General features: G+C 47.4%; 2 protein-coding genes across 6 annotated transcripts in view; one reads left to right on the top strand and one right to left on the bottom strand.

Moving 5' to 3' along the window:
- TMEM204 (transmembrane protein 204) overlaps nucleotides 1-6570 on the bottom strand; it is a 30803-nt gene extending 24233 nt beyond the window's left edge. Inside the window, exon 1 of the mRNA XM_063343571.1 lies at nucleotides 5407-6570. Coding sequence (XP_063199641.1) covers nucleotides 5407-5686 — 280 coding nt within the window. The 5' untranslated portion in view covers nucleotides 5687-6570. The remainder of the gene's footprint in view (nucleotides 1-5406) is intronic.
- Nucleotides 1-26675, top strand: part of IFT140 (intraflagellar transport 140) — a 93193-nt gene that overhangs the window by 65671 nt on the left and 847 nt on the right. For all 5 annotated transcript variants that reach the window (XM_063343525.1, XM_063343527.1, XM_063343524.1 and 2 more), the window contains 11 exons: nucleotides 16816-16993; nucleotides 19715-19905; nucleotides 21008-21103; nucleotides 21466-21598; nucleotides 21690-21833; nucleotides 22231-22359; nucleotides 22576-22758; nucleotides 23725-23931; nucleotides 24153-24365; nucleotides 24449-24615; nucleotides 24966-25107. In XM_063343525.1, coding sequence (XP_063199595.1) covers nucleotides 16816-16993; nucleotides 19715-19905; nucleotides 21008-21103; nucleotides 21466-21598; nucleotides 21690-21833; nucleotides 22231-22359; nucleotides 22576-22758; nucleotides 23725-23931; nucleotides 24153-24365; nucleotides 24449-24615; nucleotides 24966-25107 — 1783 coding nt within the window. The remainder of the gene's footprint in view (nucleotides 1-16815; nucleotides 16994-19714; nucleotides 19906-21007; nucleotides 21104-21465; nucleotides 21599-21689; nucleotides 21834-22230; nucleotides 22360-22575; nucleotides 22759-23724; nucleotides 23932-24152; nucleotides 24366-24448; nucleotides 24616-24965; nucleotides 25108-26675) is intronic.

Genomic DNA, 26675 nt, shown 5'->3' with positions numbered 1-26675 from the left:
ACATGTCTACGACACGCTCAGCTCCTTGACTTGGCCTGGCTTCCATCCAGCCAAATTTCAGAGGAATTTGCAGACGCTGGAAATGTGCGCAAGTGCGGTGGACACAGGCCCGAAAGCAACCGGCAGCTCCTTACTGCCAGGCCCAGCGGCATCCCGCCTCAGCCGCTGTGTTTCATAGTCCACGTGTGTTTGCATAAATCATACATTTAGGCCGGACAGGTGCTTGCATGTGGTCCCTGTGGCAGTCACGTTGTTGCTTGTGATAACCTGCCTCTCCCTGGCACTGGTGCTACCTCCGTGTGAGAACTTCGTTAGCCAGAGCTCTCTTGTCTGGGCATCTGTAGCTGATGTATGCTTCCCACTCTTGGGATTTTCGTTACGTTTTCTGGAGCCCTGAAGAACCAAGCAAGGTTTTTGTATCTGTATAAACCCCTCCCTATTCCTGCGTCTCCACATTGTTCAAAATGTTCTTTAGACAAAAAGGGACAGGCTGTGACCTCGGCTAATGAATAAATCAGCTCCATCTGTCCGCCCAGAGATAGCCTTGTAGCACAGTAGGGCTTAAGGGCATATTTGTACCGTGCAGTGTGGTTAAAAATATCTCTGCTGATTCCAAGTCATCTGGTGTGTTCGCAGAGCGCAACACAGTGTTACTGGCCTGGTGCTGAGCCAGGCCGTAGGTAGCGGTGGCTTTGAGCAGGTCTGATGTGAGAGGGCATCACTGGTGGTGCAGGGAGGTGTTCTCGCTGCTCGAGGCAGGTCGCGTGTCCCTGCGTGTGGCTGTGTCCCTTGCTCGGCGTGCTGTGTCTGCTCAGGTACTTAGTGGGCGCAAAGCTGAGTGTTGGGTACTCTGGACACACTATCCTGCCCAAGGTATTACTAAGTGTGTGCTTCTGCTACTGTGGCCTTTTTTGGAATGGTTAAGAGATGCAGGCTAGGGAATTTTGCAACAGCTCTAAAACGGCATCTCACAGAATCATAGAATTGTCCAGGTTGGAAGGGAGCTTTCAGATCATTGAGTCCAACCATCAACCCAACACTGCCCAAACCACCACTAACCCACGTCCCTCAGCACCACGTCTGCCTGGCTTTTAAATACCACCAGGGACGGCGACTCCACCACTGCCTTGGGCAGCCTGTTCCAATGCTTGACAACCCTTTCGGTGTAGAAATTTTTCCTAATATCCATCCTAAACCTCCCACAGAATCACAGAATGGTGGGGTTGGAAGGGACCTCTGGAGATCACCCAGTCCAACCCCCTGCCAGAGCAGGGTCACCCAGAGCAGGTGGCACAGGAACGCGTCCAGGTGGGTTTAGAATGTCTCCAGAGACGGAGACTCCACCACCTCTCTGGGCAGCCTGTGCCAGGGCTCTGCCACCCTCCCCTGGTGCAACTTGAGGCCGTTTCCTCTTGTCCTATCAAATCTCCATAACTTTCGGCAAATTTCTTTGCCCTCGCTCAGATGACAGGAGAGTTAGGCTACCTGGCTAAGTTTCCTTAAAGTGCTCTGAAGAGTTTGAGTTCTGGGTGAAGCCTTTAAATTTGTATCTTCTAGTGGTTTGTCTGTGTTAGAAAATCTTTGATTGGTGTCCTTGTAACTGGGCTCTGATTCCCAGCATAAGCAAAGATTTCAGATCTGGTAGTTTGTTGCCACTATAAAGGAGCTATCTCGCCCATCATCACACTTGCATTCCTCAGCTTGTGCCAGAAGCAGGACTTAGTGGACACCTTATATCACTGCTTAATCCAACAGAAAAACAACCATGCAAAAAACCCCATGTCATCCCCCTGCCCCAAACCTTCCACTCCAAACCTGGGTATTTTCTTGCTGTTAGTAATTTGAACTGTCTCATAGAAGCTTTATAGCATCGCAGATGGTTGAAAGAAGGGTGCAGGACTACACGGCAAGGAGGAGAGAAAGCGGGTGAGGATAGACAGAAGGGCCCGAGATCCCCTGCCAGGAGCAGCAAGGCTGGAGCTGGAAGAGCAGAGCTGAGGTGCCTTCCCCTAGGACCAAAGTCAGGCACATTCCTTGTGTTGCACCTTGCCAAAATAGTTCCCATTGAGATGCTTCGTTTCCTTATAATATTTTTATATAATTTACTCCTGTCCCTGGATTTCTTTTTCTTCCCCCCTATTTCTAATCTTTTTTTCTCACAGTGTCTCTCTGCTGCAGCATCTGTAATCTCCCTTGTCTTTGACGTCTCTTGGTATTTACACCAGCGGTGCTTTACTGATGCTTTAATATCCTTGATGTGGCGTTTACATCATGGGATTTGCATGCAGCACACCTTCGTTTGCCTCTTGCTCCCGTGGTCTGTGTTACGGTGAACTAATTCACACGGGCGCCCTGGTAGCGGGGAATTGGATGAGAGAGGTGATTGGTGTGGAATTCAACTTTGTGTTTCTGGAAAGGCTTTTGGCTCCATCACACTGACCTCTTCTGTTCATGCCCCACGCGATCTTTTGACAGATCGTTTACTCTGACTTTTACCCCAAATACGCAAAACTTTAATTATTATGTGTTTCAAGTTGCTGGAGTTTATTTTTAGTTTAAGCACATGCAAGTCCCAACATAATGAGCTACTTCCATAATTTTTCTCCCGAACCATTTTGCTTGAGCTGCATGTATGATGAAGGGATAAAAAAAAAAACAAAAACAAACAAACCACCCCAGCTTTATTGTGTCCCCTGAAAAGGAGCTTTGCCAATTATTTCAATGGGAAAAAGAGGGGGCAATGAAAGTCACTGAAAAATAGGATTTAAGAATGTGGTTCTCTGCCAGTGAGCGAGCCTCCTTAGGGTAGTGCTGTTTAGGGCAGTTGGCCGTTATTTACGTACCACCTGCACAGAAGTCGTCAGGATATGGAAAGGCAAATTCTCAAAGGTTTTACAGTTTTTCTTTTGAACTGTGAGATAAATAACTTGCCCCCCAAATAGGTATGTGCGTGTGTATTTATGTAATTTCTTTTTTTTATATGAGCGAGATCGTGGCCTTTTTTTTGCATTGCTATTGGAAGAACGTATTTTCTGTTTGTTGTTCTAAAAATGGCATCCAAAATATTACACGTTAACTTTTATCATTGAGGAAGGAATTTTCAGAATGTTACTTTTTATATGTATGTGTATACATACACACACATACATGTCTGTAATTTATCTACAACTGACAGATGAGGATTGCTGTATATATTACTAAAATAACATGTGATTTCTTAGTAGAGAAATTCTTTACAATGACAAAGACATGGATGCAGAATCAGGCTCATATTGACTATGTGTACAATCCACGAAACATATTTGTCTTAAAAATATGTGCAACAGATTTGTTTCCCCCTTAGTTTGTCATGGCACAGCTGCAGAGGTGAGATTTTCGTTTAAATGCTTTATGAAGATTCAGAATCAGCCTTTTGCTTATTATTTGCTCCCAGTTTAAATAGTGAATGGATGGTTTATTCCCATACAAAGAGTCATTGGGCTTCAAAGTCCTCCTTTAAATTATAATTTTTAAGAGTGCCTGTTAGAGAATTCTTCTGGGGACTTGGTCACGTTATAATTATCACTTTGAAATTTTAAAATTGTCTATCACATTTTGCTTCTGTTTGACGTAAGAAATTTGCTGCCTGTACAATCCTGCTGTGAAACCGATACATCTCTGCCAGCCTTTCTAGCACCACCCATCTTCTGAGCCGTGCACAGCAAGAAATACAAGTTTTTGTGTTTAAAATGCCACAGGAACCAAATTCAATACGCAGGAGCTCATTCTGACCGTTGAATACAGAACACGTATTTCTAGAATTTGTGAATGGTATGCATCTTTTTCAAATCGGAACACGTCTTGTAAATATTAATTGGGGCGGTGGTTCCAGTGGTGAAGTAGCAGAGACACATCAAGGTCCTTTTGCATTGACCTTATCCTTTTTATAATTATATGTCATTACAAAAGTTCTTGCCATTAAAAAACAATTCAAAGTTAGGTTTAGGGCTTTATAACAGTTCAGAAGTTTTCTGGTTGTGATTTATGCAGGTTTAATGTTAACAAACGTGCAAAAAACGCTGCTGCACAATTTTGTTGGAAAACATGATACGGAATGGGTCCACATTAAAGCATTTTTAAAAAAGACATTCCTCTCATATTTCTTTGTTTTTGTCTCCAGAGGGATATAAGAGACTTTGAGGAGGAGCAGAGCATTTGGCTCTTTCTCCACATTTCAAACCATTAAAAAAAAAAAAAAATCTATCCAAAATGACTTATGTTACTAAAGTTGCCGTCCTTCAGAGGCACCAGTGCTGTTTATAAGCGCTGTTAAAATCTCTGGAAAATCCTACTGTCTGTCAAGGTGTGAAGTTTATAGGCATTTGTTCTGCTAAATTCGATTCCTTGAAGTATGTGGTTAAAGTGTTGATTTGGCCGTGGGAAGGGCCCCCGAGGCCCCGCAGCTTGTAGCCCTGGCCCCGCGGCTCACAGCCCCGGCCCCGCATCAGCTGCTGGGCGAGCTGTGGTCACAGCCGCCGTGTCCCAGCTGAACGCGGGTATTCCAAGCACAGTCCTGCTCTAGTTTCTCAATGAGAGCCAGGGTCACGCTGTTAACTTTATGGATGTGATGAGTAAGGTGTGCTTTTTAATTATTTAGCTTTATAATTCTCATCATTGGCTTACAGGCTTCATCTTACCCAAAACTTTTAACTAGCTCAGTTTAAGCTATATGCGTTTTCTTCAGATCCCACACGTGTGGGATTTGCAAAATGAGAAATACACCATGCCAAATGATTTTCATGTTCCCAAAGCAGTATATACTATTTGTGTATTTTCACCAAGAAGAACAGTTGCATGCATTAAGGCCTATCTCAATTATACATGTTTTTACCAAAACTAGTTCTGTCTTTTCCACTCCTGGCACTTCCAACAAAAGGAAACAGAAGGGAGAAATAACTTAGCATGGCATCTAAATACTTTTTTTGTTTGTTTGTTTGTTTGTTTGGTCTTTTGTTAAAGTTTTACGTTATTCAGAGCAACTGTGGTTGGGGTTTAATGTACTGCGCAGGAAGGGATGTGCTTGTAGCAGGAACGCGAGAGGGAACAGCGAGCAGCAGATGTCGCAAAGCTCCGGATTTACAATTCACAGATTATTTTTTCAAAATACATCGTTCCGTACACTGTATAGACCAGACAGCACAACGTAAATTACTGCTTTTGGGGTGGGAGGAGGAGGAGTTTAGGTCATCGGTGGTGGACATAATTATTCTTATTTTCCCGATTTAATTTATTTGGAGATGAACGTTCAGAGATGTTTGAACTAGCTAACAATGATTTCAGGAGGCTCTGCTAGGCTATAAATCTCCTGGGGACCAGGTACACCGTATCATTCGTGACCTAGCAGAGAAGACAAGAGATTGAACTTACGTTTGACAGTGCTGCGCGACTCCTGGAACCCAGCTGACTCTGAACCCCAGCCCAGGGCTTCACACTCGCGCTCCTCCCCTTGCCCGTGCCTGGCACTCGTGCTTCCACCTCCTCTGCTCTTTTCTGCCAGCCAGCACATCTTCCAGAGCCCCACGCTGCGCTTTCGCCCGTCTTCCAGCGTCTGGTATACCCAGTTGGGAGTAAAGGCAGCTGCGTTGTTAAGAATAAGTGAGACCAGGGCTACCAACACAGCTGTGGCTACCAGTTTCTGGACAGTCATATCTGACTGTCAGCTTGCTGCCAGTCTCTATTTGCAGAAGACACGAGGTCTCAATCAGCTGTAGCACATTGAACTTGGGCTTGAAGCAGAGGCAGCTTTGCTAGGCTGTTACGAATGGCTAGAGGACATCACCGTTCATTCTCAAAGTCAACTCCAGAGGTGTTTCTGATCAAGGAAATGAGAATTTTGCGAGGTAGGTAGGAGAATTCCATAAAATAAGAACACAGAGAAGCTTTTTTAGGTCCTTCCCAGCTCTGGCTTATCCACCTTCTTGCACTTTGATAAGTAATGCCAGTCCTGTGCTGAACTGAACGACAGGGAGGTCCATTCCTTGTGAGACGAGGTGAATCCAGAAAGAATCCAGTCTCGGGGCAGGAGAGCCTGAGCTGCTGCCGGGGCAGAGGCGGGGATGCTTGCCAGCAGCGTGCCAAGCGCGCCGAGTCCTCCAAATCAACCAGCGCTGCTCCAACAGCCTTTTTTCTGGATGCGAACTTCAAAATATCCCGCAAACCGTGACAAATATCATTCTCTCAAAGCCAAGCCGAGCTGGAGGCGAATGCTGTCATCCCAAAGGAGCTCTGCAAGTTTGGAGGATCTGGAGGAATTTGCTGTGCTGTGTCCTTCTCTGAAGATCCGAACTGCAAGTGCCGGGACGGGAGAACAGCCACTGCTGTGAGGAAAAGGCCCCCCCACCTCTCCACGAAGAGGAAATGGCTGTTTTTGTGGCTGTTTTTGGTGAGCCTCAGGGCGTAGTCGACTGCAACAAACAGAGCCACTGCCACAGCAGTCAAACATTAACAGGATGTGTTTCCTGAAAGGAAAAGACTATGGAGACTTCTAAAGTTGTACCTCCTCCCCTCGGAGAGCCCCCCTCCCCGTCCCGCTCCTCCTCCCTCCCCCAGCACCGCGGGGCTGCGCATGGCGGGGACCCGGGGACGAACCCCAGGGCCCCTTTAAAGGGAAAAAAAGGAATCCCCAGCCTCAACCCTCAGAGCACCAGGTCTGCAGAAACGGATTGAGGAGAGGGATTTTTGAAATGCTGTTTACTGAAAGCAAAACAATATCGGGGTTCGCCGCTGAACAGCATGACGAAGGCGGGGTGTGTGGGGTCCCCTGGTGTCCCCCTTCCTCTCTGCAACCCCAGCAGCACGGCAGATACATAAAAAATATAAAATCTCGAGATTCTCAACCTGATAAACAAACGAACTTTGGGGTGTCTGAACAGGCGGTTGCAAGTGTTACGATGTGAACGAAGTTGAAAATCGCTGCATTGCAGCTGTGTGGGGCTGGCCCAGACCCGAGCCCCGCATCCCACTTTGCCCTGAGGCTCCGCGGTGCCCCTGAGAAGCCAGGGCACCTCCTGCCAGTGCCCAGGGCATGGAAAAGCTTCTCCAAGCTGCTTCATAAATGTCTGTGGTCACAACCCAGTACCAAATCGGCTGCCATACGGCGAGCCAGGAGCACAGCACTGATGCTGCAAAAGCTGCAAGAAAAGCATCAAGAAAAGGAGCTCTAATGAACAGGTTTGTTGAGGACATTTCAAACTGTCCCTGAATGTGGATGTTTCCAGAGACTGACTCTCCAAATGGCTGCTCCATGTTTCCATCGGCTGCTGGAGCAGGTCCTGCCGGGGGGCTGGGCCTAGGGCAGTGATCCTCGGTGGGCATTGCCCGGCTGCATGGGCATTATTGCCTGTGGATGTGCCCTTCCTTCATCGCAGCCTGTCAGCATTCTTTAGGCTGAAAAAATACCGTACAAGGTGTGGTATTAAATGGTATATTGTGAAATACACGAGGAAAAACTCTTTCCTGTGAGGGTGGCAGAGCCCTGGCACAGGCTGCCCAGAGAGGTGGTGGAGTCTCTGTCTCTAGAGACATTCCAAACCCGCCTGGACGCGTTCCTGTGCCACCTGCTCTAGGTGACCCTGCTCTGGCAGGGGGTTGGACGGGATGATCTCCAGAGGTCCCTTCCGACCCCGGCCATTCTGTGATTCTGTAGATGAAGGTGTGACATTCTTGTCAACAGCCTGGAGAGGGAGCAGTGGGAGGTCATGGCCGAGTACCTGTGTTGCCAGGCACTGCTGCTCCGTGCCCACCCCACCGGAGATGCTGGCACAAGAGTTCACATCAGTGTAATTAACAACATGAGAGTAGAAACTGATTTAATTACCAGCTAAGTTACTCTGCCCTTAGTCAACAGGTCCGTGCTGACCCAATACACATAGGCAAACTGGTTGGAAATCTTTTGAAAGTTAACATTTTATTTTCTAAGACTCATTGCTGAGAGGAATGCAAAATATTTCAATGAAGTTCACATGCCCCTATAATTGGGTTTCAGCTATTGGAATTGAATGTACAAATCAGGCTATGAATTCACCTCTCCTCTGTGCACTTGATTCATTTTTAATCCTGAAATGGATTAAGCTTTAGGTACTTTGAACATCTTCATCCTCTGACCAGCAGTATAGCATCTTTGGTTTCTTTTTTTTCCTGCCTTTGGTCATGTTTCTATGCATCTCTGGGTTTAGAAGTTTCGATATAAATAAGACACTGGTGTCCGCCATTCTTCGAAAAAATTTCCTAAGAACAATGACTACATTTTCATATTTTGTAACCCGTGGATTATTTGTTATTATTTTAAGCCTGTGATTCAGCATCATACACAGGTAGTGCCAGGAGAGATTTACCTTTAGGGAAAAATCTCTTCTATGCAATCCCACACCTGCTTCTGCCCCCTCCTGTCTTTGATTTTTGTGATTTGTTGGAGTCTGAGCATGGATTTTCGGAAGGGCACAAACTTCCTTTGCGTGTTACATGTAAAAAAAAAAAAAATGTTGGAATTGTATTTTACAAAGACTGAACAAATCAGTCTAATTATTTAAAATTTAGTCACATCTCTTCCTCTTTCCACAGCAATTATTTGGTGTGAGAATATTCAACCTTCTTTTTGGATTCCATCAACGTAAATCTTATTCTTCCTAAGTCATACTTGTCTTTGAGTGCCTTTGAGTATCAAAGAGGTGATCTAAACAACATGGCATTAGTTTGTGGTTTGAGATATATGATACTTGTGAGATTCGTCATATTATGTTTGCAAATCCATGAAAGTCAATGAGTTTGCATTTAAGGCAGCTTTCCCAGAGGAAAAAAATAAATCTCTCTCTCACCCCGTTGCCTCTTGTTGTGGCTGCAGGTGGGTGGGTGGCCATGTAGTGAGTTGCAGCTGGGAACGGATACGGATGAGTCAGGTGGATCAGTTCACTGGCACGTAAAACACAGGAGGTGACCTTGGGACTGGTGACAAAGTTGACCTTAAATCAGATGGTTCATCGCTCTGGCTGTGGCGAGGTGGTCCTCTCTGAAAAGGCAGCATGATTTCGAGTCCCTGTTGTCTCCCTGCTGTTGGGAACTGCCACAACGCAAATGATTTGTCACTTCGAGGTTTTGGGATGATGGAAATTTTCCTGGGAAGCCCGCTCAGGGCTGACAGAGCGAAAAGGCCAGCAGCCCGGCAGCCTCCGGCCCGCCCAGGTAATGTGGGATGAGCCTGGAGCGTGAGGAGCGAGGCAAGGCGGTAGGCTTTGCTGTTGGCTGCAGTAGTTCAACAAGCACGTGAGGACTTTTTTTCCCCATGGCAAAATTTTTGGTGGACCTTCTCGTCTGGTAGGAGCTGTTTGCTAATTGTTCCATGCTAGAGAGTGATTCTGCTCAGCGGGAGGTTAAATTACTCCACACAATTTGCGTAGCAGCTTATAAAGCATTCTGGGTCTTCCTGGGTGAGAATTCAGTTATGTAAATATAGTTTTACTTTCAGAATCTCAATAATTTAGATTAAATCAGGTAACTAGGGGCTTCCATACTGAATTTGTCTGTTTACTACCTAATAAATTCTCTTTAGAGTTGTTTATGCGGGGCACAATCTTTTTTTCTATTATTTTTTAATAGGCAAATGGCTTTTTATCAGTCTGTTCAACTAATAACAGTATCTAAACATGTAAAATCAGGGAGTTCTCCAAATGAGTAGATTACACCAAGTCAAAATTAAATGAGTTTTGCAAAGATCCGGAAATTTTCCTAGCCTACTTATACCAAAATGGCTCAGTTATTCATTTTTGTTACAGTTTTAATTGAATTACATTCTCTGTCTTCACTCAGAGATCTTGTGCTTCCGGTACAAAACAGCCCAGGAATCCTTCTGATCCTTAAAAAGAAAAAATAAATCACCTTAATGGACGCTTCTCTACTGATAAACGTGCGGCAGCGTATTCAGTTGCAGCGCTTGCTGCATTCCGCAGGACACAAGGGGTGTGTTTGATACAATTCACACTCAACGATAGCTTGGTGTTGACTTTGCCAGGGTAAGTTTGGGAGAGACAAAGCTGTGTATTTAATGTGATCTTATAGATACTGTCCTGTAAAGCTTTTGTCGCTTTATCGAACATTCTGTTTCTGCCAAGGGCAGAGCTTTTAGGACTAATCGAGGTAGCTTTCAATGTTTCGATCGTACATGAAAAATGGCTGACGTCGTGGTTCTCAGAGACGCACTCATTTAATACGACGATCGCTATCAAGAATCTCATTGCATGGTTGCAACTTTTCATATATTATTTAGTTCCTTGCGATCTTTTAGTCCCATTGTATGGGGATAACCAGAATCCAAAAAATGCATTTTGAAAGCATCTAACATAATTTAGCGACGTCAGATAAAACTTTACTTTTTTCACATCCTGAGTTTTTTCCAAGTTACAAGAGAACAGACAGTAAGTCACCAATTTTGACATTTGGAGTCTCTATTTATTTTGCGGTGGTTTGAAGATAAGATCCGCGTCCATTTTTATTGACGTGCTTCAAATTTTCCCTAGATCAGCTTTTCATCCCTGCTAATTTGTCTCATTTGGCCATGCCCAAGCCCCCTGTAGCCGTTGTGGTCCGCAGCATGATGCTTTTATCCTGCAACCGCTCTGTCAAATTATGTGAATGTAAAGTTGATCCTACGTGACTTACCTGGTCAGAATCACCCCCTGTTGTACTTTTCCGCCGGAGGACATTATTCTAACACTTTTTTTCAGGGGTTGGAAAGCGCAACTTTTAAGTTACTGAGATCCAGACAAGGGATTAATGTTTGAAAAATAGTAATAGACGTTGTTAATTTTCCTTAGGAAGCAGCACCTGCTTTGTCCCATCCTTTTCCTTTGCACAGCAAACAGCCCCGAGCAGCACGTAGGCAGCGGGGGGAGGCTGGGGAAGGGTGGTGCCCGCTGCCCGCCCCCCCGCCGTCTCCGCTGGGGTCAGTCTCATAGCAAACACTTGGCACTGACTCTGCGCATCCAGTTGGCTGGTGAGAAACCTGCTGAGAATCTGCTCGGAATTTGTTGGGGGGTTTATTTTGTGCTAGGGAAGGGAAGCTCCCTTGTCCCACCCGCAGGTCAGCGAAAGCTCTCCAACTTGCCGGATTTATTTCCGTTTTTGACAGCCCAGGTTGTGCCTGTGGCACGAGGGGACACCTGTCCAGGTAGATGGATGCATGAGGGATGTAATAATATAAGAACGATATATTATATATAATACAGTGCTATAGGGATGCAATAATATATTATTACATACTATACATTATATAGTCTTGTAGATATTATATCTTGTAGATATTATATCTTATAGATATTATATCTTATTTTGGTATTTCCCTTTCCAATACAGTAGTCTGTTAAAGCAGAATGCTTAGGGAACTTCTTCGAGGAAGCGGGGCCCAAATTGGAAAGAGATTCTTGTTTTTCTCCTGTTCGAGGTCCTTAGAGGCAAGAGATGGAACCTATGTTCATTTTCCAAATATACCGCGTTAAATAGAGGGAGAGAGATTTTGTAGTGACATATAAATCTCCAGCACTTCTAAATAATAATCAATTTAGTGGATTTTCTCTTTAAATTTGCATGCAAAATGGGCAGTGAAAAATACATAGGAGCAGAAGGCATTGTGAAATTAGACTGTTAGGTGCCATAAACGCAGTTTCATAGAAAAACAGATGCAAAAGATGGGATGTAAGGGAAGAAAAGCTTTTTCATTAACTATGTCATAACACTTGTGCCCTGTCCCACCGAGGTTCGCTCTCTGGCGGCTGAGCGCGGCTGCGGTGCCGCGGGCGGCCCATCCCTGCGCCTGCTCTGCCCTGAGCTTCCAGCTTGGGCTGATGAAGTACAGATGCGAGCGGCTTTCCAGGGGGGGAGAAAAGGAGGAGGAGGGGAAGAACAGGAAATTCCCAGAGCATGAGCTGGGGGCAGGGTAAATCATTCCTTGGCATTTTGCGTGCAACAGTGGGGCCAGCCCTGGAAAGAAGGGTTGCTGCTGCCTTTTAGGGATGCGAGGGCAGATGCGTCTTTCTCGCTGCGCTGACAACTGTTGAGACCCAAGCCCTGGTTTTGCCTGGGGTTTCAGTGAGCCTGTGCTGCACCTCCTGGTTCTTGTTCCTGAACCTGACCTGCATTCCTTTGCCCATATTCCCGAGGGGCAGCAAAACGGATGGGCAGGACTCTTGTTCTGCTGCTGGAGGTGTCCGCCTGCCAGGGAGGTCGTGCCGTCCAAGGCCGAGGCTGGTCTTCCTCAGACATGGAGAAACATGGAAGCGTGTTGCTGATGCTTCCTGGATCGTTCTCTTCTCCAAACCCATCCTTTGCCTGCCGGCCTGCCCACTCCTGCCAGCAAGCCCTCCAGCTGCCTCGCACTGAGTAGTTTGCAAGGGAAATCCCTAAAAACCGATTTGGCGCTATGAAAAGTGTCTGTTCTCTCGGATCAGCCGTGGTGTGGAGAAGCTGGAGGTGCTTTTTCAGGGCAAAGGTAAAACTGAGATCCTGGCTAAAGGTCCCCTGGTCTTTCTGCAGGAGCTGTGGGTGGATCAGTTCCAGAGTCCTGGCCCTGGCCTGGGATGGGGAGCGTGGATCCGCTGCGTTGTCCCCCCGTGGTTTCGGTGAGACACGCTCCGTGCCCTTGCGTGTGAAGAGGAATCCCTGGGGCAGCAGCGGCTCTGCGGTTTGTGCTCCGCCAGGCTGTGAAACCTTCTGCGTTTTGGGTGGGAGTTCATTTTTGTAAAGTACTGTGGATCTTCTGCATTTCACAGCAGGGTGTTACTCTGGTACCTTTCTAGTTTTTAAATAAGATATAATAAACAATATATGAAAATAATAAATACAAACATAAGTATATTAGTAAGTATACAATATATGCATGTGAAGATGGTCTTTGCAAGCAAATAGTATGTTGCTGTGTCAGAAATACTTAGGTACCTTAGCAGTGTGATATGGAGAGTGGTGCTAAAATGAATGGTCTCTCAAAGCAGAAACAGTTTTGTAATATTTTGCTGCAGGAGGAAAATTGAAATCATACACCTTATAAGAGCAGTGTCCTTCTCGCCAGGGACGTGTCTCCTGGAAAGAACCAGCCTCTGCTGCAGGGGAGAAGGTTTGGCCATGGGTCCTCCCCCATGCCGCTGCTAACAAAGCTGTCCTTAGCTCCCCTGGGAGAATGGGGACTTCTCTGTGCAGAGCAGCGCCGGGTTCATCGGATGGAATGTTCCTGGAAGAGCTTCTGGAGGGCAGAGGCAGGAGAAGGGATGGTCAGAGGGAGGCATGTTTTCACGTTCCATGGGTACTTGTGCTGGTGGGCTGCTCTCAGCCTGCCTCTGGCTTTGGTCTCAGCACTGAATGAGTCCATGCAAGCGCTGCTCTATGGTGAACACTTCCAAATTTAGCCTTTTGTCCAGTTTGACCGCAGCACTGAATCTGGTGTGTGCTCACCGTCTGCCCGGCTCACCATCTGTCGGGAAGGCAGCGCTTGCCAAAATAAATCTAAAGGCAGAGCGCATCAGCTGGAGATGTTTCTTGCTCTCTCTGTGTCGCACCCGAACGGTGCCTGCTGCCGGACCTCTCCGGTTGGTTTTGCAAAGGTTCAGAGTGTGGAGGAGGGATGGGAGGGCAGAGCTCCAGCTCCTTAGGGCAGAGGTGCACCCGAGCGGTGCGCTGCGTAGGGGGGCGTGGGTGCCGAGGTGGCCCAGGGACAGGCTGTGCCTGCGGCAGGGGCTCCCGAAGAGGAATCCCTGGGGCAGCAGCTCCCACCGAGTTCTGAAGTTGACAGGAGCCGTTGCCATTCGGGAAAGCCTAATGCAGCCTGTAGATGATGAGCACCATCTTCTAACTCCTGCTGTGTGTCTCTGCACACTGTTATCTTTTAACTTTGTATTTTAAAATACGCTATTTGGTCTATTTGCTTTCAAAAGTTTCGACTCCCTATAGTGTACGTAAGATTTCTCATCCGCTCATCTGTTCAAGCCCATGGACTCTCACCTTCTTGCACTGAGGGAACTATGAGCTATCAAAGCTCTGAAAAATAAAGGTCTTATTTCCGTCCAGAAACTTGCTGTTAGCTGGTTTGACAAAGCCCAGCGCAGGCGTGCAGTCCTTCACCCAGAGTGGAATGGCTAGTGGCAACCTCTTCTGGCATGCTACAGATTTTGGAGATCATATTTCTTTTCCTTGTGTGTAGTGAAGTGCCACCACGCCCACGCACGCGAGATTTGACATTTTTTTACTAATGACAGAAATCACTGGCCTTGTTTGTCAAAGCCAGGTGGGTGACGATATCTAACGCGACCTAAAGGTGTTTTTCCTGCTTTTTTCCAGTTCCAGATAACAGGCAGTGACTAGAATAAGAGAGAAACCAATTCAAACTTTTTACAAATTAGGATGGCCACAGCTTCCGCTGCCGTGTCAGCATTTCTCTGTTGAGCAGCGATGCACGGACGGGCTGGTGCTGAGGTTTGTGTTACGGCCTTTCACTGCAGCACCGGCTGTGCTCGCCCTGTGTCAGTGGCCCTGTGTCAGTGGCCCTTTTGGCTCCCCGGTCGGGGGGACTGGGAAGCGTGGGAGCAGAGCACGAGAGCAGGCTGCGTTTGAACCGCGTGGACATGCAGAGGTAAGGAGTTTGGTAAAATATTCAGACATGCGTTTTTGCTTTTCGAAACAAGGAAAACTTCTGCCCTATCTGAAATTTGCCCCTGGTTTATCACTTCTGATCCTATTTTATTTTCTCTGCGTCGTTTGGCCTTCATGAAGTTTATGTCGCATATTTATGTTGATTGCCTGAAAAATTTATACCAGTTGTAGTTGCAAATAAAAGATGATCTAATTGTAAGGTTAATTAGGAAAAGCATTTTTTCTCTGCCTTTCTTTATTGTGTGTGTTCAACAGCACGTCGTGTCTCTTCCCGGTTAGTCACTTTCCCCTGTTTGTGCAGGGCTTTCCCACAGCAACTGGGAAGACAAAAACATTTTAATCATAGGAAAACTGGAAGGGGATTTGCTTGCAGATGCAGAACCTGAAGTGTCATTCAAACTCTTTTTTTTTTCTGCTTTTATCATCTAGGTACTTATTTTGTGCTGTGGTGACGGCTGAGAACTGTACAGACCATACCTCTGCTGAGGTTCACACATGAAAAAAAAATGTGTTTTATGGCATCATAGAATGGTTTGGGTTGGAAGGGACCTTAAAGAGCACCCAGTGCCACCCCCTGCCCTGGGCAGGGACACCTCCCACCACACCACGTTGCTCCAAGCCCCATCCAACCTGCCCTTGAACACCTCCAGGGATGGGGCAGCCACAGCTTCTCTGGGCAACCTGGGACAGGGGCTCACCACCCTCACAGACGAGAATTTCTTCCTCAGATCTCATCTCAATCTCCCCTCTTCCAGTTTAAAACCATTCCCCCTTGTCCCATGGCTCCCCTCCCTGGTCCAGAGTCCCTCCTCAGCTTTCCTGGAGCCCCTTTAGGGACTGGAAGGGGCTCCAAGGTCTCCCCGGAGCCTTCTCTTCTCCAGGCTGAACCCCCCCAGCTCTCTCAGCCTGTCCTCACCAGCAGAGGGGCTCCAGCCCTCCCAGCATCTCCGGGGCCTCCTCCGGCCCCGCTCCAAGAGCTCCCTGTCCTTCTGCTGTTGGTGCCCCAGAGCTGGAGGCAGCACTGCAGGGGGGTCTCCCCAGAGCGGAGCAGAGGGGCAGAATCCCCCCCTCACCCTGCTGCCCACGCTGCTGGGGATGCAGCCCAGGCTGCTGGGGGGTTCTGGGCTGTTGGCTCACGTTGCCGGTGAATGTTGAGCTTCTCATCCACCAGCACCCCCAAGCCCTTCCCCTCAGGGCTGCTCTCAAGCCATTCTCTGCCCAATCTGGATTTGTGTCTGGGATTGCCCCCACTCACATGCAGGACCCTGCACTTGGCCTGGTTGAACTTCAACCCTTCTGAATGCTTGTGGTTTCTGTTAGTCGAATATATTGCGTTTTATTCTGGAGAGCCTCAAATGTAAATAGGATCTCCACAAATCTTTGCTTGTCACCCCATATAATGGTCAACTGTGTCACGGTCGTGCTGAGCGCTGCTGCCTGCTGGGACCTGCCGTTGGGGAGCGCGGTGCTCGGCCAGGCCCTGCCTCCCTCATGGCGGAGGGTTTTGCAAAGTTAAACGTAAGCTCTTAGCCCAGAGGAGTTCTCATTTTGAGCATCGCAAAGCTTTCCTGTGCGCCATTTTTAATGCAAATTTTAAATTAAACCATGATAGTTTGGTCAGTTGTTTCCTACGCATTGGTCCCCGTTGTTGAGTGCAACCACTGGGCTCCTAACAGCTGGTCTCTGGTTGAACTCTGCAGGATGGTAGCAGGACGTTTCCAGTGTAAGGTTTATTTATAAGACTTTTCTCATCATTTTTCTTTTGAATTCTGAACGTCGATGTGGGGGTGTTGTGAATGTCTGTACATTGCAGCTACAGCGAGAACCACAGTGTTGGGTGTGTGTTAAATGTTTATATACGGGGAAACGTAACTGCCTTTGCTTACACGTTGGTGTACAACAAAACCTGGGATATTTCCTTGAGGCTGTGGGCGTTCAGCTCCAGAACTAACCGTTATGTCTGAGGCCTATTTCTGTTCCTCTTCAATCTTTACACAGCAACTGGAGTCGCTCTCTTATATCCAGCAAGTATCCGACGTACTGGTGGTTTGTCCTGTCACACTCTCCTCTTCCCTTGCATCTCCCCTGCTCAGCACCCAAGCCTTAAAGGTGACACTGTAACGCCTCTCCTTTTTTTCCCGTTTCTCGCAGCGAGGCTGTCTGGGAGAACATGGCTCGCATGTGCGTGAAGACTCAGAGGCTCGACGTTGCCAAAATTTGCCTTGGAAAAATGGGTCACGCGAGAGGAGCCAGGGCGCTGAGGGAGGCTGAACAAGAACCGGAGCAGGAGGCCAGAGTGGCCATGCTGGCCATTCAGCTGGGCATGCTGGTAAGCCCCGCCGACCCTGCGCACCTGGGAATCATAGAATCGTTAGGGTTGGAAGGGACCTTAAAGATCACTTAGTTCCAACCCCCCTGCCATGGGCAGGGACATCTCCCGCTAGATCAGGTTGCTCAGAGCCCCGTCCAGCCTGGCCTTAAAAACTTCCACTCGCTTAACTAGGGGGAAAAATGAGAAACTGATCTTTTTTTTTTTTTTTTTAAATGATGCAAAAACCTTGAAGGGGAGTAAAACCCATTGCCCGGTTTCCAAGAAGTGACGAAGACTAGTTCTGACAGTTATTTTCCTGAAGCTGAGTTTGTCCTGGGGAAATGGGCATCTCCTTCAGCATAGCGCAGCCCCGTGCTGCGCGATTCCTGCGTGACACCGAGCGGGAGAGGCTTGGCAGTCCCCTGAGCCCCCTTCTTCTTCCTCAGAGAGCAGATGAGAACGAGCGTGGCAGAATCTGATGGCTGGAAATAAGAGAACCAGGAGCCATAGCCGCCTAAGGGCAAATTAATTTGTCTGTTTTCTTAACTGTTGTACAGAATTTATGTGGGAGTTTTACTCCCCTTTGAAAAATTGCTGAGTGGAGGAAACTGCTGAACGAAGGAAACATCTTTTAAGGATGGTCTGTGCGTGAAACGTTAAACAGATAACCTGTTTTCTTGGGGCATAATTTTTCACAGCTTAATCATTCTAGGTTTGACTGGGTTAAAAAAACGGATGTGCTTTAAAGTATTCCAGCTAAAATGTTTCAACAAACGTATTTTAAGGTCCAACATGGGAAACGCAAGTTCCATTTTGACATGCTTGTTTGTAGAGTGAAAGGCTAAGGCTGTGTTCTGGCCGAGAGTGAGGGCTGGCTTAAGGCATTTAAGCAGTTTAGGCAAAATTGATGTTTCCTGCGGGGTTGGAGAGCTGCCGTTGTGCTGTCCCAGGGATGCCTGCTCTCCTCTCCTCGCCCACATTTCCATCCCGGCTTCTCCTGCCGTAAGAGCCGTAACTCCCAGGTCACGCTCTTCTCCCCGTAGTCTGGCGCATGGGGCGACTGGCCCTTGGACCTGTATCTGGAGCCCAACCAGGCAGCAAATACACACCGAAATGGAGCTTGTCTTTCTCATGTGTCTCCATTGCAGGCTGACCCCTCTCCCCTTGATCACCAATAGAAGGGAGGTCTAAACCAGGTTTGAGATCAGCGTTATCGCGTGGATTGAAAACTGACCGGAGTGCTGTTGATTTAGATGAAGGATAGGAGGATGTATTCCACTCGATTTGCCTTTATTTAGTGTCTTCATCAATGATCTGTAAGAAAAGCAGAGATTTTTAGAGTGGGAACCATAAAAGATCCAGGCATATGAGCTGTAAGAGGGGAAAACTGGGAAAGCAGAATTGGTGCAATACCCCGCAGTTCATAGGAAATCAGGAATTAGAGAAAAAATGGCAAGGTGCTCTGACAGCAAAAATCTTTTTGGGGCTGCCTTTGAGGAGACGCCACATCCTGGGGCTTTGATTTGATAATTTCTGTCTATGTATTTGTTGCAGCTACAGCTGGAACATTGACTTCCACCCTTAAGTAGCTCATTACCAGAAAAAAACACTGATGAACTGGAAGAAGTTCAGAGAAAATCAGGACAAATTGTTAAGCTCTTGAAAAGATTTCACAGGCAAGGGAATCTTTAAGATGGCCAAATAATTAGAAGTTGGCTTAAAAAGGTGTTTAGCAATCTACAACTATTTGAAGAGCATAAATGCTAGAGAGATAGAGTAATTATTCTGAGTTGAAGAAGAAAAGGAAAATTCAAACTAAATGTTTGGAAAAGCTTCCTGGCAGAGAAAGCTATGAGGCTGGAAAGTGTCAATATTCCTTCTTTGGGATATTTAGGTCTATTTGGAGAGGTGGAGGGGAAACGTAGCCAAAAGAATGCAGTCCTGTTGCGTTTTTTTCAGCTCATACAGAATCATAGTGCAGGCCTCTTGCATCTCTACTTTCTGTGCTTTTTTGCATTTGAAACAATAAGAGACAAACTATTTTTCTGTCTTGGACAGATAATCTCAATTTACTAAATATAGTGTTCAGCTGGACAGCAGTTGGGTGGAGCAGGAAAATGCTCCTTCCACGCGAGTACCTCTCAATGCGCAAAAATAGTTGTTCCAAATTTGCTCGCCCTTGCGTCAGCATCGGCAAAATGCTCCTTTTCTAATTCTGTCTTAAGCTAATAGCCTTTATTCCCAGGAATGGATGGCATTTATCCATGGGCAGCGTCGCTACCTCTGAGACCTGCTCGGAGGTTGCAGGGAGTCCCCTGGCACATAACGCCTTCTTGCCAAAACCCCTTGTGCCTGGGACCTTCTCCTGGACCATCTCCTCTGGGTAGGCGGCGTGGCAGTCAATGGTAGCCCCACATGAGCCTGTCTCCCCTTTCTGATATGGTTTACGCTCCTGATGACAGCGTTTAATTGTTGATGGCTTGCTCATGTCACCCCCGAGTTGATACTGTACAGTAAATGCTAGGATCTGAGTGCTTTTCTTATTTTCACATAAACATCCTGTTTCCCAGTAATGTGCTATTCCAGGCTACGTATATTTAGTTGGTTAAACCCCCTGCCTGAATTGTTACTTTAATTGCATTACAATGACCTGCGCTAATAAACTACTCTGAAGTGCAGTAAGGACACCCACGAAACACCGGTTGGAGCTAACGAGGTGTTTGTGTGCTCTCCTTCCAGGAGGACGCGGAGCGGCTGTACAAGGCTTGCAAACGCTACAACCTCCTGAACAAGTTCTATCAAGCCTCAAACCAGTGGCAGAAAGCCATCGAAACAGCTGAAGCTCACGATCGGGTTCACCTACGCACCACGTACTACAACTACGCGAAGCACCTGGAGGCAACCGGAGAGCACAGCCTTGCGCTCACCCAGTAAGCACCAGCCTGCAGTACCCAGGGGACTGGGAGCCTTGTTCTCCTGTGAAGACTGGGGACAGGCTAGGAGGATGTCTGGGGATGACTACTAATAATTAATTAAAGTCTTTTCCTGTTTCTGGTGCTTTCTATCTCATGGAGTGAAAGCATTGTTACAATAAACTTCCCAGCACCCTCCCAGGCTAATAAAGCTTAGCGTCAGGAAGGTTGAGTGTCTTGTCGGGGCCAGTAGTTGAACCCCACGAGTATCCAATCCCGTACTTGTCTCTGGAAGACCACTGCCCTCTTTTCCTTCCTTTTCCATGACAAAAACACTTGTTTACTTCTCCTGAGAGTCCCAGGCACAACTGCTGTGGCAGAATTTAGTCTGACTTGGGTGCTTCTGGCACTTGGTCCTCTCCTGTGAGTGACGAGTCCCTAAAGAAGCCAGGGGAGGTGATTTTTGTGTGTTGTATTTTTTGTTTGAAATCTTGGCTTAACATGAGTTTTGCCATAGGAAGCCTCATGATGATGATGATGATGATGATGATGATGATGATAATAATAGATCACTTCTGTTCAGAGTCAAAGTAGAGCTCTGATGTGATCAGACTGACCCATTAGATGATCATGGTGGGCAGGGAGGTGAGGAGAGACTCTAACGGTGGCTGGTGGCGTAAGTGCAGCGATCTCCCGGTGGTGGAGAAGAGGCCAAGGTTGCAGTGGATGGCAGAAGGACTGGGCAGGATGAGCAGCCCAGGGCTCTCGCCACCTTTTCGGCCACTTGCCCGGGGATGTGCTTGATGTTTGGGGAGCTTTCTGGGATATTTCTTTGGGCCATCACTGACGCTTTTAAAGTATTTACTTTCCGGTTGATCACATTGCCTCCCTGATTTCAGGTGCCTTGCCGAACCATTGAACTTTTTATTTTTGATGGTGCTGGCAGACTGCAACTGGTCTCACAGGGAACCTAATAATACAACTGAAGCAGTGTTACCAGTGTTGTCACTCTGCAGCTGTCGAACAACATGAAATGGATTTATTTTTTTTTTTTTACACAGGAAGTGAGCTAACATGAAGGTAGTCATTTCACATCTAACACGGTCTGTTTTCTCTACAGCTACGAGAAGTCAGACACGCATAGGTTCGAGGTACCTCGAATGCTCTCTGAAGACTTACAAGCCCTGGAGAACTACGTCAACAAGACGAAAGACAAGTCAGTGCTACGCTTGTTCTTTCTCCCTGGTGGGACTTTCAGGTCTGAAATACAGCTTGGGAAGAGAGCCGGGAAGGAGGAGTGTGACTCCTCTCAGCCACAAGTTCAGCCCCTGCCCGAGCCCTTACGATCCTCCTACAGCTTTTCAGAACAATGCTACGTCTCGCTCAAAAACTGCCACAGTAGATATCTAGGCTGGCCTCCCTTACAGTGCAGGCCTTTTAATGTCATCTGTCAGCTGGGGTTAAAGCCTTGCCTGCATTCTAAAAAAATATATCGAGTCTTGAGTTCAGTATCTCTAGGAGTGAAAAATGCAGTCTCTGGCAATTTTGTTACGGTAATTAATATTGTTGCTTTTCCAGGAGCCTGTGGAAGTGGTGGGCACAGTATCTGGAGAGCCAATCAGATATGGAATCTGCGCTGAAATACTATGCGCTGGCTCAGGATTATTTTTCCCTCGTCCGTATATACTGCTTTCAGGGCAACATTCAGAAGGTAAGGCAGCCCGCTCCCATCCGCTTCCAGAGACTTCTCATTCCTGGGATGGGTATGGGCACAAAGTAAAGCTGTATGATTTCCTTCTCAGGCTGCTGAAATAGCAAATGAAACGGGGAATTGGGCAGCATCGTATCACTTGGCGCGCCAGTATGAAAGTCAGGATGAAATCAAGCAGGCTGTTCATTTCTACACCAGGGCCCGGGCATTTAACAATGCCATCCGCTTGTGTAAGGTATGCAAAGAGGTACATTTCTGTCCAAAAAGCAAAGTAGGATTCTATCCTTTGGCAGCATACAGAACGCCAGTGGTACAAGTTATTTGTGCCCATTCTCTCGTGCAAGACGCTGCTTGCTCATGTACAGCCCACTGGGATGGTGCTCCTGGTTTCTGCCTGCATCATTAAAGCCTTGGATGTACAGGACGTTATTTTCTTGTATAGCTCAAGAGAAAACTGCCTGAAACGAATTATCATCGTTGCAGCTCAAAGGTACCTGGGTTGAGTATAGGTTTTACACAACAGGGGGTCGATGGGCTGCCAGGGGACAGTACCAAGCCGTAGCCTTGCCAGAAGGCAGAAGCACGAAATCTGTTTGCTGCACGCCTAGAGCCAAATCTTTGCTTCTGAATAGGAGAACAATCTCGATGATCAGCTGATGAACCTGGCTCTTCTGAGCTCTCCTGAAGACATGATAGAGGCAGCCTGCTATTATGAGGAAAAGGGGGAGCAAATGGACAGAGCCGTCATGTTATACCACAAGGTAAATGTCTTTTTAGTAAAAAAAATACCAAGCTTTAAACTGAAATAGTTCCTACAGCAGAGGATTTAATGTTCTACTACAAAAACCCTGTAGTTTTTACTATATGTACTGTTTCTTAGTCATTTCTTCAGGGTGGGTAATTAAGCCACTTTAGGGTATCTGGTAAACTCTGCGGTGTTTATTCTAGTCTTTAAAGACTCATTCTTAATTTTGCAGGCAGGACACTTCTCCAAAGCACTGGAGCTAGCCTTTGCCACGCAGCAGTTTGGGGCCCTGCAGCTAATTGCTGAGGACCTGGATGAGAAATCAGACCCAGCCCTGCTAGCCCGCTGTTCGGATTTTTTTATTGAACACGCTCAGTATGAGAAGGCAATGGAGTTGCTGCTGACAGCCAAAAAGGTGAACTCCAGCTTCTCTGAGCCTTCCACGTGCTGGTAAAGAGGAGCACGCCGTGTGCGTACGTGCGTGCACATACGGTTATCTTTGTTGGTAAACAGATAGGTGGGGACATCTGTAAGGTTTGAAGCTTCAGCTCATGCCAACGAGTCGGGGGTGGTAGCCCACTGGCTCAACTCTAAAAATGGATTCCTGACTTTTTGTCTTATTTCTGGCTTAAAATCTGCAGATTTTGCTCTCTTGGGAAAAGAAAAACTCCTACTCTCTAACATAGTTGGAGATGGGGAAATTAAAACATCATCAGTCAAAAAACCCCGATGCTGTCCCTCTCGTCATACCACCAGTGTAATTAAGGCTCTTCATTTCGTACCTAAACTTCTATGCGCGTCTCCCTTGCCCTCATTATTGTGGTCACCAGAACAGTCCTGTACCCACTGCCCCTTAACGAGCTCCTATGTCTTACTTTCTTCCATGTTTTGCAAGGGTACGGCAGCCCTCTTCCGGACTAAAAGCTATTGTATATTCTACTCATAATTTGTTCCTATATGGGGAGTAGCAACATGTTTAACAAAATCTTTTAAATGCTTGTATTTATGCCAAAAACCTGAATATAATCAATCATGCCTAATAAATTATTTGACTCGCGTCTCTGAGAACATTGTGTTCAAAGAGACAAAACGGGTGAATCTTCAGTGCCACCCTGGCATCCGCTGGGGAAACAGGTGAGAAACAATGGTCTTCATGGAAGAACAAACGCGAGCTTAGTGAACAAAATGAGACAGCGTGTACTGGAACAGGACGTGATGTTGGGGTGCTTAACGACACAACAGTGTTCTAGACAGAGCACCCCCAGCTGCTGGCGTTTGTGCCTTCGGGTTGCTAATTTCTGTACGTCACACCACAAGCAACATGAAGTACCACAGTCACATTTGCAAACCTCACTTTTTGGTGCTTTCTCACTTCCTTTAGTACCACGAAGCTCTGCAACTTTGCCTGAAGCAGAACCTGACCATCACAGAGGAGATGGCTGAGAAGATGACCGTCTCGAAGGGCTCCAAGGACTTCTCTGAGGAGTCCCGGAAGGAGCTGTTGGAGCAAATTGCTGATTGCTGCATGAGACAAGGCAATTACCACATGGCGACCAAGAAATACACGCAAGCAGGGAACAAGCTACAGGTCAGCCTGGATGGGTAGAAAAAAAGCTGAAGAGGCTGAGCCGATTACCTTTCTAAGATGTCTCAAAACAAGGGTGTTTTGAGTAGTAAATCTTGGAACGGCCTTTATACAGTAGGCTATCCAGAGGAGGCTTCCTAGCCGTCTTGGCATAGCTTGGGCTTTTGCATTCACAATGATATTTTTTCCCCCTCTTCCCCCGTACCCCCGCTTCCCATTCCTAGGCGATGAAGGCACTGCTGAAATCTGGAGATACCGAGAAAATCGTCTTCTTTGCCGGAGTTTCCGGACAAAGGGAGATTTATATCATGGCAGCCAACTATCTACAATCCCTGGATTGGCGTAAGGACCCCGAGATTATGAAGAACATCATTAGCTTCTATACCAAAGGAAGGGCCCTTGACCTGTTGGCGGGTTTCTACGAGGCGTGTGCTCAGGTACATCCCCCTTCCCTCCCCGCTCAAGGGGTTTGGTTTGTTAGCTCTGGAGCAAGACTTTCATCCCATTTCTCCTCTTGCAGGTAGAAATTGATGAGTATCAGAGCTATGAGAAGGCACAAGGGGCGCTGACAGAAGCATATAAGTGCCTTTCAAAAGCAAAGACGAGAAGCCCCCTGGAACAGGAAAGCAAACTCGCCCATTTGCAAAGCAAGATCACCCTGATTAAGCGATTCGTCCACGCTCGGAGGTGAGCTGCAGCATTCAGAGCATGTGAGGCAATGGCAGAACTAGCGTACAGGAAGAAAAGTTGTACTAGTGCCTACAGTTTGACAAATAATTTGCAGACTCTCTTCGAAAAGCTGCTGTTACGTTTTTCTAGCAGAGAAAACATTATGTGTTTTTATTATTTTTTTTTAAAGTGCTGTTTACATTAGAGACAAAAAGGTAACCTGAAATACAAGTGCAGTGACTGAGGCAGGTGTAGTTCTGTCCGAAAGGCGATTGTGAAACGTAACAACCGTAAAAAAAAAATAATCTTCCCCCAAGCTGAACGCTCTCTCCCAGGTTGTTCACAGTTTGGTTTTGCTCTTTTACTAGAGTTTACTCTGAAGATCCCAAAGAAGCAGTCAGACAGTGTGAACTTCTCCTAGCTGAACAAGATTTTGACAATGCCATCCGCCATGGCGACATCCTGGGACTTCTGGTTGAACATTACGTACAAGCAGAGGAATTCCGTATGGTAAATTAATTCTTAATTCTTACAGTCTACAGAGCCCGTATTTTACATGCAGCAGTGCAGCTTGGTATAGCACAGTTATCTCATACAGGAAGACCTTCCATAGGAGAGGCTTCTTTACAGGAGCTGAACTGCTCAGCAGGGTGTGGTAGACCTCAGGAACTATATCCAAATCAATATATTTTTCATTTCATGGGACTGAAAGGAGAAAAAAGAAAGCTCACAGGACACAGAGCATAAATAGTGGTGGATTCTTAAACATTCCCCGTTATTAGAGAAGAACAGAAGGGTCTGACTGGGTGCCTGTCTCAGATCCTCCTGGAAACTCTGCTAAGGCACATGGAAAAGCAGGAGGTGATCGGTGACAGCCAACGTGGCTTCACTAAGGGCAAATCGTGTCTGACAAATTTGGTGGCCTTCTGTGATGGGGTCACAGCGTTGGTGGGTAAGGGAAGAGCAACCAACGTCATCTACCTGGACTTGTGCAAGGCATTTGACAGTGTCCCACACAACATCCTTGTCTCTAAATCAGAGAGAGATGGATTTGCTGGATGGACCACTCGGTGCATCAGGAGGTGCCTGGATGGCCACACTGAAAGGGTTGCGGTCGATGGCACAATGTCCAAGTGGTGACCTATGATGAATCGTGTTCCTCAGGGGTCGGTACTGGGACTGGTGCTGTTTAATATCTTTGTTGGTGACATGGACAGTGGGATTGAGTGCACCTTCAGCAAGTTTGCCAACAACGCTAAGCTGTGTGGTGCGGTCGATGCTGGAGGGAAGGGATGTGCCATCCAGAGGGACCTGGACAGGCTGGAGAGGTGGGCCCATGTGAATCTCATGAAGTTCAACCAGGCCAAGTGCAGGGTCCTGCATGTGAGTGGGGGCAATCCCAGGCACAAATCCAGGCTGGGTGGAGAAGGGATGGAGAGCAGCCCTAAGGAAAAGGGCTTGGGGGTGTTGGTGGACGAGAAGCTCAATACAACCCAGCGATGTGCACTGGCAGCCCAGAACCCCACCGCAGCCTGGGCTGCATCCCCAGCAGCGTGGGCAGTGGGACGAGGCGGGGGATTCTGCCCCTCTGCTCCGCTCTGCTCTGGGGAGACCCCCCTGCAGTGCTGCCTCCAGCTCTGGGGCACCAACAGCAGAAGGACAGGGAGCTGTTGGAGCGGGGCCGGAGGAGGCCCCGGAGATGCTGGGAGGGCTGGAGCCCCTCTGCTGTGAGGACAGGCTGAGAGAGCTGGGGGGGGGGTTCAGCCTGGAGAAGAGAAGGCTCCAGGGAGACCTTGGAGCCCCTTCCAGTCCCTAAAGGGGCTCCAGGAAAGCTGGGGAGGGACTCTGGATCAGGGAGGGGAGCCATGGGAGGAGGGGGAATGGTTTTAAACTGGAAGAGGGGAGATTGAGATTAGGTATTTGGAAGAAATTTTTCACTCTGAGGGCAGTGAGCCCCTGTCCCAGGTTGCCCAGAGAAGCTGTGGCTGCCCCATCCCTGGAGGTGTTCAAGGGCAGGTTGGATGGGGCTTGGAGCAACCTGGTGTGGTGGGAGGTGTCCCTGCCCAGCGTGGAGAGGG

This window comes from Chroicocephalus ridibundus, chromosome 8 (assembly GCF_963924245.1).
Source record: "Chroicocephalus ridibundus chromosome 8, bChrRid1.1, whole genome shotgun sequence".
NCBI classification, from domain to species: Eukaryota; Metazoa; Chordata; class Aves; order Charadriiformes; family Laridae; genus Chroicocephalus; species Chroicocephalus ridibundus.
This window is presented reverse-complemented; position numbering and strand designations above follow the sequence as displayed.